A 13,597-nucleotide genomic window follows, 5' to 3' on the forward strand; every position below is an offset into this window, starting at 1 on the left:
TAAAGGGTAATAAATTGGCTTTAGATACCCTAAAGCACAACCTGCAGGCCCGGGGTAAATGCCTCAACCAGCCTTTCTTCCACAATCCCCAGGGGCCGCCACTTCCACAGTACTGCAGGGACCTGCCAACCTGGATCTCTCTGGCTCCTGCTCCCTGCGAGCGTCTGCTCTACATTCCTCTGCTCCTTATTTCAAGAAAAGGAAAAGTTGTGAAAGAAAAGATTCAGACTAAAAAAAGCAAAGTTAAGAAAAAAACCTTTAAATATGTAAAACTATTGTATTACAGTTGATTTTGGGATTTAATTTTTTGTTTTTGGAGATCACATGAGTATATATTTATAAATAAATTGATATAGAAATAAATGTATGTTTATTGTTGTTTCCTTTGTAAACTCAGCAGTCTCTTTAACAAGCCAAATTTCTTGCCTGAAAGTTACTGTATCTATATAATCATTTACCAGTAAAGGAGTGAAAGACATGCCATCCCCCAAATAGCAAATTGGAATACTGATTACTTTGAGTTAAAAACATAGGAGCAGTGGTTGTTTCAAAAAGGGCCAGCCGATCATTCTCTTCCTACATGCGCGAAGCCATAGAGATCCCTCGGCAGGTACACCCTCCATGTACCAGCTGAGAAAATAGCCCTCACACCAGACACTGGGATCTGCACTGCAATGGATCAGAATGAATACACTTACCTAAGTAATCCTTCTACAAGTTTTACTCCCCTTCATATACCTCCTAATGACTCACTTAGAAATGTATTGCTGTTAGCCGATCCCCTTTGTCCTGTCATTTCTTCTTGGGAAAATATAAAATTGTCTCTCTTTGGCCACTTCTTCAGACTCCATGCTCTTGTGAAGAAGTCCCTGTATATGTAAAATTAATAAAATCTGTGTGTTTTTAGTGGCATCATTCCTCCAGTGAAGTGGAATGTTCTGTTACAATTCATAATTAAAACAAACAGATTTATAGCTTTAAGCAGAATGCAGGAAGTGGAAGAGATGTACTAAATACCTGGTTTAATAAAATAGCAAAGCTTGAGGCATTGAATGATAACACGTGTCAGGAAATATAATAACAAATAACCCAATATATGATTTTATTTCCAAAATTCCAAGTAGTCCTATGAATGCCATAGATTGCCTATTAATTAATAACCAAGTTGTTTTTGCTTTGGAAGCATATACAGATTTTTTTTTCCAAAAACTGAAATAGACAGTTTATATCACTAGGCAATAGAAAATAAGCTAATGCAAGAGGCCTCACCATTATTAGTCATCAGGAAAATGCAAATTATAAGCAAACTCAGTTCCTACTACACTCAGAAGAATTGCTAAAATGAAGAAAACATCAATATTTGGAGCAACTGGAACTTGTGTGCATTATCAGTGGCAGTATAAGAGTAAACAATCACTTTGAAAACAGTTTACTAGAGTTCATCAGACACCTACCAAGAAAAATAAAAACATATTATTACAAATAGGAGATTAACAGACATTTCAATCATAAGAGCTTCAAAATTATAATAGCCCAGAGGCCCATCAGCAAAATAATGGATAAACAAATGATGAAATTTTCCAAAAACGAAATACTACTTAGCAGTAAAAGAAGAGCAACATATCAATGAGGTAAAAATGTGGAGGGATTTTAGAAATATATTCAGCTGAAAGAAGGAAACAAGATTCAAGACAATACTACTGGTTTCCTTTGATACGAAATTTTAGAATAGCCCAAACTAATGAACAGAGATAAAAATTAGAGCAGTGGGTGTATCTTAGGCCTGGGGTATCACTGGAAAAGGGCCTGCAGGACCTTTCAGAGGTGGTGAAAATGGTATCTCTTGATAATGCATAATTACCAGGGTAGATATTTGTGGAAATCAGTTGAAAAGGAACACCTTAAATGTGAGAATTCTGCTGTGTGTAAGCTACACCTCAATTTGAAACAAATGGCAACAATTAACCTTCAAAACTGTTTGAATGGTGAATTCATTCTTTGAACAAAATATTTTTGTGAGGTATGATGTAAAACCATCTTACTAAAAATTAGTGATTTCACCGATTTTTAACAATTCACAATTTGATTGGATAATGATAGCTGAGTAAATGAACCCAAGGAATGAAGATTTATCTGCAATTCAAAGCAACACATACACACACACACACAAACACACAGAGAGACAGAGAGAGACACACACAACAGATGTAGATATAAAAGTGTATATTCCTCATCTCTAGGAAATTCCACACAAACACTTTGCACAGTTTAGAATGTTGGAGCAAATATATATACTCTTATTCATGACTTAAGGCCACACACCGACCCATACACCTTGTCAGGGCTCCCTTGACCTCACTGTTCCTCACACTGTAGATGAGGGGGTTTAGCAAAGGGGTGAACACGGTATAGAAGGCTGACACAACCTTATCGTGGTTAGTGGACCTATGAGATTTGGGTCTCATGTAGGTAAAAATGGCAGCTCCATAAAAGAGTCCCACCACAGCCACATGTGAAGAGCAGGTGGCAAAGGCCTTCTTGCGGGCTTCTGTAGAGCGCATGTGGAGAACAGCGGCGAGGATGAGACCATAGGAGGACAGGATGAGGGACAAGGGCACCAGGAGCATTAACACACAGCAGATGTACATGGCGTTTTCGAAGACTGAAGTGTCAGCACAAGCCAAACGCACCAGCACGGGGGCCTCGCAGAAGAAATGATCGAGCTCGTGCGCCCCGCAATACGGGAAGCTCAGGGAAGCAGCAGCCTGCAGGAGCCCGTCAGCTGCACCCAGGAGCCAACACGACATGGTCATCCTCAGGCACAGCTGCCAGCTCATGAGCATGGGATATCGGAGTGGGTGGCAGACAGCCGCGTAGCGGTCATAGGCCATGGCTGCTAAGAGGAAGCACTCTCCACCCCCCAGCGTGGGGAGGAAGAAGATCTGCGCACCGCAGCCGGCAAGGGAGATGGCCTTATTTCCGGTCAGGTAGTCAGCCGCCATTTTGGGCACAGTGGTGGAAACCAGCATCATGTCCATGAGGGAGAGTTGGCTCAGGAGGAAGTACATGGGCGTGTGGAGCCGGCGGTCCCAGTGAATCAGGAGAATCATGAGGGCATTGCCAAACAGGGAGGTCAAAACAATGGCCAGAAGCATCATGAAGAGGACTTGGTGGGCTGTGGTGTGGTTAAAGAGGCCTAGGAGAATGAAATAAGAGGTAGAGCTCCCATTTTCCATGATTTCACATAAGAGTGACACTGCAAATGGAGAAAAAGATGACAGTGTTTATCCTTTATGGTACTCCATTTGAGTTATATAGTTCTTGAAAAGTAGTTGTGTGAAAGCGATGAAACCTATGTCAAATCTTTCATTTGCCACTTGCAAATTGTTCTAATTTGTGCATAAAATTAATTCAACTTTTTCTCATTTCCAAGGATTAATTATAAATTCTTCTCAGGCTGAGTATTGATTAATTTTATATAACAAATCTACGTTCTGGATAAGTTGCAAGTGACCTGTCAGAATGATTTTGCTTTATCTGATACCATCATAAGTGAGTGGGAATGAAATGATTCACATAATTTGTCATTTTATTTGTGCTTGAGTTACATCATGCATAGTCAATATTTTAGGAGCTGAATTAAGTCAATATATTTCATTATATAAAACTACATCCTTGATTATGAAGGTTGTGGGTCTATAACATACCAAAACTCATTGAAACCTGCCAAAATCAGGTGGTTTCATCCAAGAAGACTTTTTTTTAACTTTCTAAACAGGGTGACTTATGTTCTCAGGTCTGGAAAGACTAAGTCTGCAAATGAAAACATACCTAATTTGGAGTTACAAACACATTTAGTCCTCCTTTATAAGTGATAGACTGAAAACAGTACTGACATTCTTGGATATTTTTTATTTCTTTGCAATTTAAGAATATAATGGTAAATACACATTTTCATTAACTGTACAAGGTACTTTGTTGCAATGAGACTTTTTCTCATCAGTCCACAAGCATAACCTTTACCAGGTAAAGGAGAAAAAAGAAAAGTAAGATCTTTATCCAATCACAGAGATAAATTAGTTTTTTCTTCAGTCTCAAGAGAAATGAAATCTTTATAGGCATTTTCCTCTTAGATCTGCTGGTGCAGGAAGTTTTCTACCTTGTTGAATAATGTGGCCACACCTGCATATCAATGCTGATTCAATCTCAAGGATATGTCTAATTCAGTAAAGTTACATGGCAGAAGGAGCCCATCTCTTCCATGGGCATTCCCTTAGCCTCTACTTTTTGTATCCACCCTAAACTCAAATGTCAATCATGACTGGGAAATGCAGTGCAGTTGGGTCAGTGGATACCAGGGTGCATTAGTTGAGCATCATACTTTTACTGGCAGCACAATACCTGAGGGTTTTATTTGGTTGTTTAAAATATCATGAAAATATACATATTTCCTTCTTGACAAATAAATTCTGCATTTGACAAAACTTTGTCATATTCACACCCTGGTATCTCTAACATGCACATTTCTTTTCTTTTTACTTCTTAGAAAATGCAATAACATGTACTTTCTACATGTAGGAACTATACAAAAATCTCTAATTATAGTCCTCAGTGTCATTTTGCTGAAAGACCTCAAAGCCTCCTAACTCATTTCTTTCACTTGATATCTCCCATTTCTCTGTTGTTTCAACCTTTCTTAGTGTTGAAGATTGATCAGGTTTAAATATCTTTTAAAAAATCAATCTGTAATGTCATAACTGTAGGGTGTTGGACAAGTTTCTTAAATTATTTTTTTTCTATCATATTAACTATTTTTAAGTGCACAGTCAGTACAGTGGCTTCAAGTATAATCATATTGTTGTATGACCATCCACAATATCCATCCACATTGTGTGTGTGTGTGTGTGTGACTGTCTTATTTCATTTATCATAATGTCCTCAAGTTTCATCCCATGTGTCAGAATTTCCTTCCTAAGGGTGAATACTATTTCATTCTCTGTATATATAACAGTTTATTCAGTTATCCAGTTATAGCCATTAATGTTGCTCCCACTCACTTCAGCTGTATGTTTAAGGATCAATTTAATGGCATGTTTGATAAAAGATGTTAGTTGTTGTTGCTGTTGTTGTTTTTGGTAAGGTAAACATATATAGCATAAAAATATAGCAATTTCAATTAATTAGCTGCTTAAATTATGCCAGACTGGTTCATATGTTTTCAGAGAATAATCTCAACAACATGCATGACTTTTCAGTTCAGGAATAATAATTCTGAAATAAAAATTCTGAAATAAATAATTCTGAAATAAAAATAAAACTTCATAATAATTTTATTATGAAGTTCCTACTATGATTAAGTAGTTTGTAAAATTTGATGTCATTAGCTTGTACCTTTTCAGTGAAAATAGATAATATTTCTATTCTTTATGTTTAGGTGGAATGAAAATTCTTTATTTCCAGGTGTATAAAAATTATCAGTTTTTATCGGTCTAACTGGTCATCATGCCATAGCATTCAGATTATTTCATGAAATGATCAATTAAATGTGTTAAGTAAAATTAGTAGATAACTGTATTTTTCTATGATGTGATAATATTAAATTATTTGCTTTATTAAAATTACTGTCTATATTTTTATGTTACAAAGCTGAGATAATTTGCCACTAATTAAAATGTTTATGAACCTACAAAAATGATTATTTGGGGTAATTTTTTTAAAAAATTGACCATGGAAACAAAGTATAGTTAAATGAAAAATGAAGAATTAAATAATCTTACTAATAAAATATCTATAATTTCATTTAAAAGAAGGTTGAAAATTCAAGACTGACTAGTGTAGAAAGAAGTATGATAAAGTATTGCCCTGAAAAATAAATATTTTCCTTTTCTTTCTTCACTATAGCTTAAAAAGCTAAAGAATTTTGAGCTATATTTTCTTCTGTCCCCATAGTTTCTTACGTAGAATGGTGATAAAATGTGGACATCTTTACTTTAAATCACACTGATCTTTTTTGCAATGCTCGTAGAAGGCACGTATATATCCCTTCCTTTTTCTCATCAATAACTTGTTGAGTAATCATAGAACATTGAGAACAATGCCTCTAACATTCCATTCTGTACTTTTCTGATCCCTGTTGCCAAAACTTAATAGTAAAACTGTAACTCTCCTCCCCAAGATAATGAAATGATTAATCAATTTGTTCTGTCAGAAAATAAATTGGAAACAGCCAAATCATAAATTTGACAAAATTCACAGGTTATTACAAGAATTTAACCTGATGACTGTCTCAGCTAGCAGGTTTTGATTCTTCAGGTTGTAGAATGGATAATAGAATTTTATTTGTAAAATATATAAAGATGTATAGCTGTGACTTCTCTGGAGTTCAGACTTTACAGGAAAATTATTAAATATTAAGTGACTAGTATTTACAGAATCACAGATTGTCTACTTACAGAAGATAAAAGTGATGACTGCTTCCAAAAGGCTGGATCCTGTCTGAGCAGCATTGTCTTAATGCCTCTTTGGGTGGAGAAAAGCTCTTCCAGCCTGGCTGTATTGGCTTCTCTTATATCAGTGTCTACAGTCTACTTCTTAGGGGTGTGGCCTAAATTAAATCTGATTAATAAACCAGAGAGGCATAAGCTTGCCACTTTGGTTGCCAAAGATGTTTAATTTTCGGGGACATTTTATAGACACCCATAATTTTAATATACTTCCAAAATGCTTTTGGAAAGCTGTGATTTATTGAAAGAAGAGAATTCTTTAGGATCAAAAATGACATGTAAACAGATGTTCATGGAAAAAGATGATGCTTAAAAATACATTAAGGGGGTGAGGTAATGTGGCTGTGGCATTGTCTGTAGTTTAATATGATGGGAAGATTAAACAGGTGTGATATTGAAAGATCAGCTGTTGTCAAAGAGAGTAGTTGAAATAAAAAGAAACCGTGGTAGAATCCATGGTAGTTTCCTTATTGAACTAAACTTGACAGAATCTCTGCTGCATTATAAGTATCAGTATTTTTGCATCTCTGTGATATAATTGTATTTTTTAATATTTTATATGTGTGTATCTATGTAATAAAATCAGTGATAACAACAATAGTAACAACAGATTGTATTCACTGTGCCAGGCACTTTGTGATTTGATTTTATCTGGGGCTGCTTTTTGTGATTGTTATTTCTTCTTAATATTTTCTACTGTCAAGCACCCTTGGATTCTGGCTCCACCTTTTGCAAGTTTTGTGAACTAGGGCTTCACTACTAGTATATATAAATCTCAGCTTCCAAAACTGTAAAAAATATATATATTTAAACAAAATTTCTCATGGAATAGATCATGGGGAAAGCTGCTCCTACACAAAACATGAGAAACTGTAATTGCTTATTCCAAGTGAAGTTGTAATTACTATTGTTTTTGTTTAGAAGGCAAGCCCATTATAGATTTTAGTGACACCTCTGCCTTTGCATGTTGGATCTTATTGAAGTGGCCAATCCTACTCTGATTTAGAATGTTATTGATCACATGCAGTCTACAGTTAAAGTCAGGTTATCTTATTTCCTGTGAAAAAACCCAAATTCCTGGCTAAGTGCAAGCAGTAAGTCATAGATATTTAGTATATCAAGTTACAAATAAAACTTTCAATGAAAGTTTACCTATGACTTATAATAAAACTTTTATCTTTCCATGTTCTGAACACTAATGTCTCTGGGTCCCAGGGGTATCAGTATGATGGTGTAGTAACACAGGGTGGCTACTGTCCGATGGAGGGAGTGGCCTTTTGCCTTACGTAGATCAGTCTCTCTGAAGGACTGTAGTGTGTGAGAGAATTAAGGTCAGACAAGCTGTGAGTCAGATGAGAAAAAGATGTATGTACTGCCCAGAGTGCCACAGAAAAACACAAAGGACAGTGATGCTGGGTAGCTGAGTTGAGATTAACTACTATGTGGGCACAATTTACAAAAACCAAAGAGAGGCTATGCTGAGTCCCTACACCAGCAAGACCTTGACCTTCTGCCCACTCTCCTCTTGATGGCATGTGGGGATAGACCAGCTTCCAGATTACAGATGGGCTGTATGGAGGAGGCCACCTCAAAGGTGACCCTGCCAGAGGTCATAGTCAAGAATCCACAGATCAGCAAGCCTGAGCAGGAGAAATAAATATCACTTAGAAATTCCTGAAAAAAAGGCTGAGATGGAGATTTAGACATCCAGGAAGCTGACGGAGGAGTGTTCCTAGTGTCAATTCCTGTGGCCTTAATGAAGCAAAATTGGGCACAGGGAGAAAATGAACTGTGATGCAGTCACAACTATGGTCTCGGCTACTCCTTGGATGAACTCTGAGATTACCCTTCCATGTTGTCTTGTAGTAGGCAAATGTCCCAGTGTTTGTGTTCCCACAGAAGAAATTTTTACATGTGACTTGCCCACAGAAAGCGAGCATAAGCTTGGGTGAGGCAGTTTACCTCAACTGGGAACAGTGACTTGAGAAGGACTTAGCTGAGAGCTGTCAGATACTAATTCTCCTGGCAGCTGGAGGAACAAGTACTTGAAGTACTTCCCACTTAAGTGGGGAGTGTGGAGAGCACATGACACTGTACACTGTACATTACACTGCATGAGCCAAACTCGATCAGAAGTCAGTGTGAAGGGAGCCCCTGATGCTATTCACACAGGTGTATTCCTGTAGCACAGAGCAGGGGGGTCACTTGGAGGGCAGATATAGACGACATCTAGAAACAATGACCAGGGCACTAAAATATGTTTGCTTGGAAGTTCTAGTTCCAACTGAAAGGTAAAAGTTGGTTTGGAATTTGCCAACTAGGAATATACGGGCCTGAGGAGCCGAAATGGAAACAGCTTCCCTCTCTTTCTGACCAGGCACTCCCTTGCACCACGCACACTTATCTTATTGTATGCTTGTTGAAAGATTCTAGGGACTAATTTTGAAACAAGCCAGGCATGGAGACCCAGCCGCAAATTCTCTCCCTCTTAAAATGACCTCAAGATAGATACTCTGCAGCCCAGCCACACTTGAGATGGTGCCAGCTGGCACTCTAGGTGGACAATAATACAAGATACCATCGCAACAAGACACACAGACCCTGCGCTCTGCATACCCCTGCACACCTCCCACACCACGTTTCCCTTTTTAAAGCCCTACCCTCAGCTCAAAGCTTTGAGATGTTTTGTTTTGTTTTGTTTTTTTGTGAGGCTTGAGGCAGCCCATCTCCCATCTCCTAGCATTTAAAAAATAAAACTGATTTCCCATCACTGCATCCCGCCTCTTTTGCAATTAGCTTCCAGGTGGTGAGCAGCTGGACTTGCATACCGTTCCAGAAATACAGGAGGTCTAAATGTACTTTCTACAACATTAAGTCTATAATTCAGTGAAGAGAATTCTCAGCAAAGAAAAACAAAAGGACTAAATAGAAACGTAAGAGCCAAAAAAGGCAGACAAAATAATCACAATAAAAAAATCCTCACTGTAGTTCAGCGTAATAACAAAATATAGACGACAAGTGGAAGAGTCGGCAAACTGAAAGATAAACAAATAGGAATTACACAATGTAAATATAATGAGGAAAAAGATTGAAAGAGTGATGAAAAGAGCTTCAGGGTCCTGTGGGACAATAGCAAGACAATTTTTGTCATCACATGTAATTTAAAGCTTGTTATGTATTTTTGAGTATGCATCTCATTTATTATTATGAACTGCCCATAATTAGCCTGAATCATTTTTCTTGTGTGAAGTACGCAGCTAATTCATGGTATCAGCATAACAAATCTCCATCTATTATTTATTATCTATGTGAATCTTTATATGTAAAGTGTGTTTGTGGTAGAATAATTCATCATTGTTATGTATTTTGGGGCACAGTACCTGATAGGTAGTTTTTGATCCTCACCCTCCTCCCACCTACTACCATCCAATAAGCCCTGGTGTTTACTATTACCTTCTTTGTGTCCATGTGCACTCAATGTTCAGCTGCCACTTATGAGTGAGAACATTCAGTATTTGGTTTTCTGTTCCTGTGTTAGTTCACTAAGGATAATGGCCTCCAGCTGCATCCATGCAGCTGCAAGGGACATGATTTTGTTCTTTTTTATGGTTGTATAGTATTCCATGCTTTATATGTATGAGATTGGTGCAAAGGTAATAGTGATTTTTGCCATTGAAAGTACTCAGTCATGGGATTGCTGGTCGAATGGTAGCTGTTTTCAGTTTTGTGAGAAATTTCAAATTGTTCCACAGTGGCTTAACTAATTTACATTTTCACCAGCAGTGTATAAGCATTCCCTTTTCTCTGCAACCTTTCAAGCATCTGTTGTTTTGATTTTTTTTTTGACTTTTTAATCATAAATAACCATTCTGACAGGTGTGAGATGGTATCTCATTGTGGTTTTCATTTGCATTTCTCTAATAATTAGTGATAAGCATTTTTCCGTATGCTTGTAGATCACATGTATGTCTTGTTTTGAAAAGTGTCTGTTCATGCCCTTTGCCTATTTTTTATAATGGAATTCCTTTTTTTTTTTTTTTTGCTTGTTGATTTGTTTAAGTTCCTTATAGATTCTGGATATTAAACCTTTGTCGGACACATGGTTTGCAAATTTTTTCCCATTCTCTGCCTTGTCTGTTTATTCTGTTTATAGTTTCTTTTGCTGTTAGATGACCTTTAGTTAAATTAGGTCCCACTGGTCAATAATTATTTTTGTTGCAATTGCTTTTGGAGTCTTCATTATGAAACTTTTGCCAAGGCCTATGTCCAGAATGGTATTTCCCTAGATATTCTTTCAGAGTTTTTTTATCTTTAAGTTTTACATTTAAGTCTTTAATCCATCTTGAGTTGATTTTTGTATATGGTGAAATAAAGAAATCCAGTTTCAATCCTCTGCATATGCCTAGCCAGTTATCCCAAATTCTGTATTGAATAGAAAATCCTTTCCCCATTGCTTGTTATTGTCGACTTTGTCAGATCAGTTGGTTATAGGTGTGCAGCTTTGTATCAGGGTTTTCTAACCTGTCCCATTGGTCTATAAGTCTGTTTTTGTACCAGTACCATGCTGTTTTGGTTACTGTAGCCTTGTAGTACAGTTTGAAATCTGATAGTGTGATTCCTCCAGCTCTTTTCTTTTGGCTTGAGATTGATATGGCCATTTGGTTAGTTTTGGTCTTTTGGTTAGTTTGGTCATTAGATTAGTTTTTTCTAATTCTGTGAAAATGACATTGGTAGTTTGATAGAAATAGCATTGAATCTGTAAATTGCTCTGTACAGTATGGCCATTTAAACAATATTAATTCTTCCTATGTATAAGCATGGAATATTTTTCCATTTATTTGTATCATCTCTGATTTATTTTGGAAGTGTTTCATAATTGCCATTATGAAATGCAAAATCCCAGCATTTTGCATTCATCATATAATTGGCCTTCCAAACAACGTTATGATAGTCTGCTTTCTACTATCCAATATACAACCTCAGGAGTTAATTTTGGAAGAAAACCTAGAAGAAAAGAAAAACAAAGAAGGGAAAGAAACCCTTGGAATCTTTCTACTGGGCTGCCACAAATAAGGACAATCATTCAAATTTGGTCAAGAAATAGAAATAAATTTTCATTGTGTAGTTTCTTTTTTTTTTTTTTTTTTTTTTTTTTTTTTTTTTTTTTGAGACGGAGTCTCGCTCTGCTGCCCAGGCTGGAGTGCAGTGGCCAGATCTCGGCTCACTGCAAGCTCTGCCTCCCGGGTTCACGCCATTCTCCTGCCTCAGCCTCCTGAGTAGCTGGGACTATAGGCGCCCGCCACCTCGCCCAGCTAGTTTTTTTTATTTTTTAGTAGAGACGGGGTTTCACCGTGTCAGCCAGGATGGTCTCGATCTCCCGACCTCGTGATCCGCCCGTCTCGGCCTCCCAAAGTGCTGGAATTACAGGCTTGAGCCACCGCGCTCGGCCTCATTGTGTAGTTTCTTCTCTACCATGCACCTAATTGTCACACATTAAGATCTTCTCAATTTAGAGACTCAGTTTGAAGCCATATGAGGCCATTTATGTAACAACTTACATTGTCAGTTCCACATTCTTCCTTCCTCATTGAGTTTATTTGTTTGACTGAATTAATTAAATCACAAATTTAAAAAAGAAACTTCAAGAATAGCACTTAAATGATTTCTTCTAATTTAAAATGTCTTCTTGAGAACTTTTTTTTTTTACATTTTGAAACACACCAGAATTCTAGAGGTAACTTGATAAGATATTTAATTAATGGCAGCTGTGTCTTCATTCTGACTTGGGATTTTTCTCTTTTCCCATACTTGCCCATATAATTTATTGATAAACTGAGTAAACAATTTATCCAGATACTACTGAATGTATTTAATTAATTAATGCATTTCTCTAGGTTTAAAGACTATTCACTAAAGAGGATGTCTACTGTAATTGTGGGAGGATTTCAGTTTCTAGGACTTTATTAAAGAAAATGTTTTAAAAGAATATGTTAAACATAAACAGTGATTATACCTCTCTTTCAATGAGACTACTGTCATATCCTAATGGCCTCTTAAGATCTTTAGTAAACTCTGATGCAAGGCAAATATATTTCCATTTTATAAATATGCAAAACTTTTAGTTTTTAGTAAAACTAAAAAATGAGAAACAGAAAAAAAAACCATGGATTTAAGATGTTGGAACGTAGTGTGTGATTTAATTTGGTGGAATTATCTATACATTATGAACGTAATGCATTTTAAAACTGTCTCCAAAGTTACAAATAAGGAGCAAGAGAATGGCATGGCAGAACAACCAGACAACAGGGGGTGATTTTGTCTTCTTGGAGCAGTTTCACAGCACACGGGCTGCCTGGATTCCCTTCTCCCTCACCATACTAACACTCCTGTTGGTCCCGTTGACATCATCACAACATCCTCATTTGGAATGACCCACTCGTCCACCACCCCATGTATTTTCTGCTCAGCCCATTGTCCCTCATGGACCCCCTGTATATGTCCACATTTGTCCCCAAAATGGCCCTTGACTTTCTGTCTGGGGACCATCATATCTCCGTCCGCCATTGAGTGTGGCATTCAGCTATTCCTCTTCACCACCTTGGTGGCAGTGGAGGGCCTGCTGCTGGCCGTCATGGCTTACAACTGCTTTGTGGCCATCTGTTACCCACTGTGCTATTCTATCCTCACCTTTGTGCTACTCCATCCTCAAGTATCTGACCATCTGTGTCCTCATGCTGCTTGCATCTTGGCTGAGAGCACTGCTCATTGCCTTGACCCATGTAGTCTATACTGTGCCTCCCCCTTTCTGTGTCGCCAGAGAAATCCATCACTTTTTTGTGAGATCACAACCCTACTGAAACTAGTCTGTGCTCACACTGCCTGGTATGAAAAAGGTCTTTTTGTCAGTGGTGTGATTTTTCTCCTCCCACCCATCTCAGCTATTATGGCCTCCCATGGAAGCATATTATCCATTGTACTATTGATAGACTCAAGGCTGGGGCTCAGGAAAACCTAGGCTACTTACTCTTCTCACATGACCATGGTGTCTTTATTCTATGGGGCCATGATCATCAGGTACTTTCTGCCAAAGTCCT

The 13,597-nt window shown here is 37.5% G+C and overlaps 1 protein-coding gene across 1 annotated transcript; it reads right to left on the minus strand.

The window, feature by feature from the left end:
* Nucleotides 1-1,088: 1,088 nt before the first annotated feature.
* Nucleotides 1,089-6,553, minus strand: LOC105474754 (olfactory receptor family 2 subfamily T member 8). The gene is made up of 2 exons (XM_011729588.3): nucleotides 6,453-6,553; nucleotides 1,089-3,256 (listed from the first exon to the last, which is right to left on the minus strand). The coding sequence occupies exon 2, from the start codon at nucleotides 3,234-3,236 to the stop codon at nucleotides 2,298-2,300; it is 939 nt and encodes a 312-aa protein (XP_011727890.2). The 5' UTR covers nucleotides 3,237-3,256; nucleotides 6,453-6,553; the 3' UTR covers nucleotides 1,089-2,297.
* Nucleotides 6,554-13,597: the final 7,044 nt, after the last annotated feature.

Source organism: Macaca nemestrina, chromosome 1 (assembly GCF_043159975.1).
Source record: "Macaca nemestrina isolate mMacNem1 chromosome 1, mMacNem.hap1, whole genome shotgun sequence".
Taxonomy (NCBI): domain Eukaryota; kingdom Metazoa; phylum Chordata; class Mammalia; order Primates; family Cercopithecidae; genus Macaca; species Macaca nemestrina.